General features: G+C 47.7%; 1 protein-coding gene across 1 annotated transcript; it reads right to left on the bottom strand.

The window, feature by feature from the left end:
• Window positions 1-358: 358 nt before the first annotated feature.
• On the bottom strand, window positions 359-5,862 carry Il1b (interleukin 1 beta). The gene is made up of 6 exons (XM_004633140.2): window positions 5,799-5,862; window positions 5,232-5,280; window positions 3,612-3,813; window positions 2,923-3,084; window positions 1,738-1,868; window positions 359-1,085 (listed from the first exon to the last, which is right to left on the bottom strand). The coding sequence occupies exons 1-6, from the start codon at window positions 5,843-5,845 to the stop codon at window positions 876-878; spliced, it is 801 nt and encodes a 266-aa protein (XP_004633197.1). The 5' UTR covers window positions 5,846-5,862; the 3' UTR covers window positions 359-875.
• Between the last annotated feature and the right edge of the window lie 455 nt (window positions 5,863-6,317).

Genomic DNA, 6,317 nt, shown 5'->3' with positions numbered 1-6,317 from the left:
GAAACTCCTCGCATTGCTTGACTTTGTGTTCTTAACCCTTAGCACATAGCATGTGCTTGTGGATGCCTGTGGAGTAAATGGACAGACAGTTCACTGAAGGATGTTACCAGCATCTCCCTAGACCGCTTCAGCTAATCCTAGTTCTTCAGGTGAATCTTATGCATGGAATATCCTTCCACTGAAACACAGATGTGAAGAGGACAGGCGAAGGGCCTGCTTTTGTAGCCAGGCGTTTATTGGGTTCTGTGCAGCACTTAGCAACGAGGAGGGCCTCTGGGCCCCTCTCTCACGGTCTCCTTTATCTATACTTTTCTGTGTCAAGTCCAAGAAAAACCAATAGGGACAACACATTGTTTTGAAGTAAAATTTATTTCAGAGCTCTCAAGACAGAGTGAACATACGTCTCATTCATCAGTGTTTTCACCTACATAATCTGAGCTTAGCTATTTTCAGTCTTAATGAAAACTTGGTGCAGATAGTGACCAGTCCAAATTACATTCATTCCATAAATATTAAAGACTAGGGTCTTTCACAGGTACTGATGCCTCTGGTCCCCCTTGAATTAAATTAAATAGATCAACCAATCAATAAATAAATAAATAGGAAAGTGCCTGCTCAATAGGAGACAGAGGGAGTCTTTGAGCAGAATGTGCTGCTTTTTGCCAGGCTGGCTTAGAGGAAGCAGGAAGGGTTGGGTAGGGGGAGGAGTGCGCGGTTGCCCAGTGGGTGGCAAGAGGACTCCTTAGCACTTGGGGAGGACAGTTGGTTGTCAGTGGGTCATAGTCAGCTCAGCCTGTGGTTGTGCTCAAATCCCCTTCTTCCAGCGCTGAGGTCAAGGCTCTGTTCAGCAGCTGTGGACCCACTGGGTGTGGTCTTCAGGAGGACATGAATCCCATGCTGAAGTCGATTATATCCTGGCCGTTGTTCTTGCCCAAGAACACAGGCATGTGCTCTGCCTGAGAGGTGCTGATGTACCAGTTGGGAAACTGGGCAGACTCAAATTCCACCGTGCTCTTGCTGGTGATCTTGTTGAAGACAAATCGCTTCTCCATCTTCTTCTTTGGGTACTGTTTGCCATCTACACTCTGAAGCAAAAATGAAATAAGGATTTTTGTGAGGGAAGGGACAAAGGTCATAGCTGAAATCATGTTGGGGCTAGCTCGAGAACAAATTGGTGCACAGGGGCTGCCTCCTTGGTGTCTTTGGGACCCCACATGGTCATTGAGGAGACCTTTGTTTTTTCTAATTGTGAGACCCAACACTGGGGAACATTATGTACATGCGAATTAAAACAAAAGAAGTGATTCCTGCCTAAATGACATCATTATGATAATGAAGTTTTTATTAGGAAAGCTTTAAGGGATGGTGGTGGGATATTGGAAGTGTAGCAGAGATTAATGACAGGTCCCTTTAATCAATGCCTTAAATTGTCATTGATCAAACAGGAGCAGTCCTGAAGGCATAATCTTTGTGACCTTAACATTGCAAAATCTATTGTGGTGGGAACAATGGCAGAACATGATAACACTGACAAAATGATTTAATTTTCTGGAGTAGGAGTGAAGTTTGCATACACTTAAAAATTATGTTAAATCTACTTTATGTTTATGTACAACTGTCAAGCAGACCTTCTCTCAGATTTTAAAGGGGTGCGGGAGGGAGCAGGTGGTTGTTGGGGAAGTGATAGGTGAGGGTGCCTCGGTGGCGGCTGAGGGCTCCTCCTCCGAGCTTGCTTACCTCCAGCTGCAGGACGGGTTTATCATCTTTCATCACACAGGACAAGTACAGATTCTTCCCCTTGAGGCCCAAGGCAACAGGGATTTTGTTGTTGCTTTTTTCTCCTTGTACAAAGCTCATGGAGAACACCACTAGAGAGGAGAGAGGGATCTCGTGGTTAGCGATGCAGCAGTGCCAGGTGGGCCCAAGTGCTAGACTCCACAGCGAGAACTCAGTTTTAGCATCCTCCATGGGGGATCACAGTGAGGGAGGGCTCTTTGGCTTCACAGAAAGGTTAAAAGACTCCTCACAGATAACAGCTGGGTCAGTTGGTTGATTATGCAGAAGGCCAGGACAGAGTTAGAAGCTGTGTTCCCACAAGCCATCAGGCACCAGAACTCATTCAAGAACACGACAGCAAGTGGGGCCGAACTGAGAAACACATGTCATGGCTGGGAAAATGGCTCCCAAGAAGGAGACCTTGTTTCCATCTTCCACAGCCGTAGCATTCTGAGTCAGAGGCCTGGGACCACTTCTCAGTCCTCCATTCTGCAGAAATAGCGTTATCCTTGCTTGGCTAGGAATGGGAAGCCTGGACCTACAGGATGCTTCCCGCCAAGCCCAACAGCTTCAGGGCAGAAGCTGTTGTTGCTGTCAGCAGCTCCCTTGGTCAGTCACAGTGGCCTAAGGCCTGGGCGATCCTTGTGGCTAGTGGTCTCATCCATCACATGCGAAACATGTGCCAGTCAGGGCAGAGAGATATATTTTCTGGTGGTTAGCAGATTTCCCCATAAGAAACCATGCGGCATTGGGTGAAAAGGAGGTTAGGGCCAGGAGGGAGGATGGACCCCATTATCTTTTCACTGTTCTCATTTTAGGCTCGACAGCAGGAAAAAGGAACCCACAGGCAGTTAGGACACGTCCATCAAGTGACCCCACACTGGCCCTGTGACTGGGAGGACAGTGGTCCTGGGAGTGCTTGAGCAATCTAATTCTCTCAGCCACACCTTCTGCTAACAGGCGAACATGCCAAAATATTCAAACTAACATAATGTACCCAAAATGTTACATTTATATGTTCATATTATGTTTCTTTTTGCTTTTATTATTAATTAGCTCTAGTGATTTTTTTTTTCGTTGTTCAAAAGCTACAGAATTAGCAAACTGTCCGGAATCCAGGAAGGGAAACTAAACATCCCCAATTACCTTGTTGGTTCAGATTCTCTCCGTTGAGATGAAGCGCTTTCAGTTCCATTGGGTCGTACAGCACCAGGTGTTTGTGTTGCACATCCTGGAGCGTGCAGTTCCGTACTGGGACAGGTGCGTCAGGCACCAACTTGTCATCCAACGTGTCGCAGATGATGGGTTCTGGAATTTGGAACGCACAAGTTGTGAGGTCGGACAATCAGAAGAGAAAGCCTGGGGAAGTGCAGCAGGAGAGCTGGGGTTCTTGGAGAATCTCTGAGCATGCGGGGTCGACGTTGAATTTAAACGTTAGTGAGGAGGAAGTTGGGAAGGGGGTGGTCGAGAACTCTGGGTCTGGCATCGTGAGACCAGGGCGCAAGCTTCGCTGCTATTGTCACTCACCATAGCCTTGCCATAGAGGCACTTACTGTATAACACTAGCCTGGCAGGGAGGTTGTGAGATACGCAGGCTGTACCATAAGTGAACGCACTCTGACCATGAGTGAACTGTACAGGTGAGAGGTTAGCAGGGTCCTTAAGAATTATTTTAGTGAAAGAGGTGGCTAATATTTTTTTACTCTTTTTTTTTCTTAATTACTAGGCTTTCTGCCTTTAAAGGGCACCAACTTGGGGAGGGTAAGTGGCTGAGGGACACATTGAGAAGCACCCAGCTGAAACTCTACCCTCTCCTCTCAGCTCTCAGTCAGTACCTTCCTCAAAGATGAAGGGAAAGAAGGCACTCAAGTCGCCATCCTGGAAGGCCCATGTGCAAGGATCCAGTTCCTTCTTCAGCTTCTCCACGGCCACGACGAGCGATACCACCTGCTTGAAACTCTTGTTGAAGTGCTGGTGGGAGATTTGCAGCTCGATGCCCTCATCCAGAGGGCAGAGGTCCGAGTCTTGGAAGCAATACTGAGGAGAGGACGAGGCAGGGAGCACATTAGGGTGGTCGGGCCAGCGGGCTGCTGCATGGCATCAAACAGTGGGAGGGGCTCGTGGCCATAACGGGGCATGTAATGATGACAATCCCTGTGTCTCTGAAGCCCAGAGACATTAAGTGGCTTAGCTAAGGGCACCTGGCAGTGCTACTCTAGAACAAAGCTCACTTCTTTCTTGTACATGCCACACATCACCATATATTTATTCCTTTGTAACACTATATCTTTTTATCTCTCTAAAGCTCTAGCACTATGCATTTTTATGACAATAACAATCATGACATATTCCACTCATCTATGTCCCCTGGACAAGTTCTCAATTGTTCTACGCATGTCCTTTTCTTATGGGTATTCTGCAAATACTGTAAGAAAGGTTACTATTTGGGAAATAGATGGTCACTGTCCTGCGATGCAGAGAAACTCTACATGCAGGTCTAAGTAAAGTTGGCTCGGGGAATAGTATTGGTTCCAAAGCTTGAAGGATGATGACAGAGACCTAGCAGCACAGTGAAAAGATGAGCAGGAAAGAAGTCCTTCCCCAGAGCAGAAGGTCCTGAGAACAGCCAGGCCCTGGAGGATACTGGGAGCCACAGGGAATGAACCAGATAATTGTCTTCAAAATAAAGAACTATGCTGTTAATAGGACCGAGGACTGCCATGAGGATATGGGAGGCTGTACTGCACGAAACAAAAGGCAGAGGAAAGTGGCTGCCTACTAATCCGCATAATGAATTCCCAGTGAAGCGGAAGGCCCCACCACCTGGGAAAGTTACCAGGCATCTTGAAAGAAGAAGGACAGCTGGAATGTCACCATGGACTTCTATAGGGACAAGAGGCTGCAAAATGCCCATGTGCTAGGATACGCTTAGCTGCCATTGAAGATCTTTCAGAACTGAAAGTTGTAAGTAGTATACTAGGATCTCAGAGATTATCTAGTTCACGCCCTGTATTTTTCAAATGAGGGTCAAACTCGAAGTGAACAGTTTTCTCTCAGCTCCCAATTCACCTTTGGCTTAGATCATCTGTATTTTTCTCATAGGATCCATCCCAGGGAACAAAGGACTGTTTCTGCCTGTAGCAGGCAGACCTGGTGTCAGTTCTCAAGGTTGTCCTTTCTGGTTGCAGAGTTTGGCTTATGGGCTGAACCCACCTCCTAAAAGGAGTATCAGATTTGAAGACTTGGCTGTCTTCCTAGTACAGGACAACACGGCCAAGCCTTAGCCAAGGCCCATGGTGTGGTGGGAGGTGCTTGGGGTGTGGCCTCTATCTGTCTCTCCTGAAAAGCAGAAAGTCACCCCACAAGACTACCTTGAGAAGGACACAGCCCCAAACCCTGTCTTTGCACTTTCCTCTTCAGACACCCTCTATGGGTAGGGAGCCCCAGAATCTCACCTTCATCTTTTTGGGGCCATCGACTTCAAAGAACAGTTCATTCTCATCGCTGTAATAAAAACAGACACAGGACTCAGTGATGTCTCCTCCACAGGCCTACCTTTCCTTCCACCTCATGAGATTTCACTATTAGTAATACTGGAAACAGCACTCTGGCAAGTTCCAAGGTGATGTGCAAGGAACAATCTAGAAGGTAGACCCTGAGCCAGGCAAGAAGCATCCCAAGTGCTCCCCTGTAGACCCTGAGACCTGACCCCTAGGCTCGCAGACTCTGGTAAGATCTGAACTCTTCCTTTCACCCAAGACAGATTTTGCAAAAGGGTCCCCTGGGTCATCTGCTTGGTGTCTCTTCTTCCCTTGCCACCTTCAGGAAACCCCAGGGGAGCAACATCTGGAGGGCCTCTGGGTCCCAAGTTGAGACTTCAAGCAGGAAGCGAGTCACTAAATCAGGGTAACTTGAGCACTGAAAGAGGCAGTTTGGGCCAGATCTGACCTCTAACTGCAGATAACCCTCTGTTCTTGAAAGGGGGCCCTGTGCACGCTCCTCCCCTCAGTCTCCCCACTGACCTGTGGTAAGCTGTCACTTCGCTGCTGAAGTCAGGAACTGCTGCCATAGCTGCCTCAGAGACCTGTGAAAAAGAGGAGGAAGTGAGTGATCGCTTGCAGTGCTACTGCCTCTGGGGGCTGCCTTCGTCTGGGAGTTTCCCTTAGTACCTAGTACCCAACATGATCTGAGCTTTAGTGAAGGCAAGAAAGGGCCATCCTTGGGGCTAGAGGACAGCATTTGAGGAACCAAATCCAACCCAGGAAAATATGGCTGGGTGACATGGAACTACGGCTTAGACATTGATTGCTCAGATGTCAGCAATATTTATTCCCAGAATAATTTATAAGTCACAGCATTACAGTATGCCTGGCATTTTTGCAAAAAGCCCAGAGAGCCTGCATTGGTGGTATAGTGGTGAGCATAGCTGCCTTCCAAAAAGCCCAGAGCATGCAAACACACACACACACACACACACACACACACACACACACACAGCCAGACAGGGGGAGAGAGAGAGAGAGAGAGAGAGAGAGAGAGAG

Source organism: Octodon degus, unplaced genomic scaffold (genome assembly GCF_000260255.1).
Source record: "Octodon degus isolate 3935 unplaced genomic scaffold, OctDeg1.0 scaffold00052, whole genome shotgun sequence".
Classification (NCBI taxonomy): Eukaryota; Metazoa; Chordata; class Mammalia; order Rodentia; family Octodontidae; genus Octodon; species Octodon degus.
Note: the sequence above shows the minus strand (reverse complement) of the source record. Positions and strands in the feature narration are given on the sequence as shown.

Bases quoted from the DNA above. Each gene is read 5' to 3' on its own strand.
- Il1b (XM_004633140.2), bottom strand. From the start codon at position 5,845: ATGGCAGCAGTTCCTGACTTCAGCAGCGAAGTGACAGCTTACCACAG. The intron at 3,814-5,231 runs GTGAGATTCTGG...TCCTCTCCTCAG, and splicing joins ATGGCCCCAAAAAGATGAAG to TATTGCTTCCAAGACTCGGA. The intron at 1,869-2,922 runs GTAATTGGGGAT...TCTCCTCTCTAG, and splicing joins AGAGAATCTGAACCAACAAG to TGGTGTTCTCCATGAGCTTT.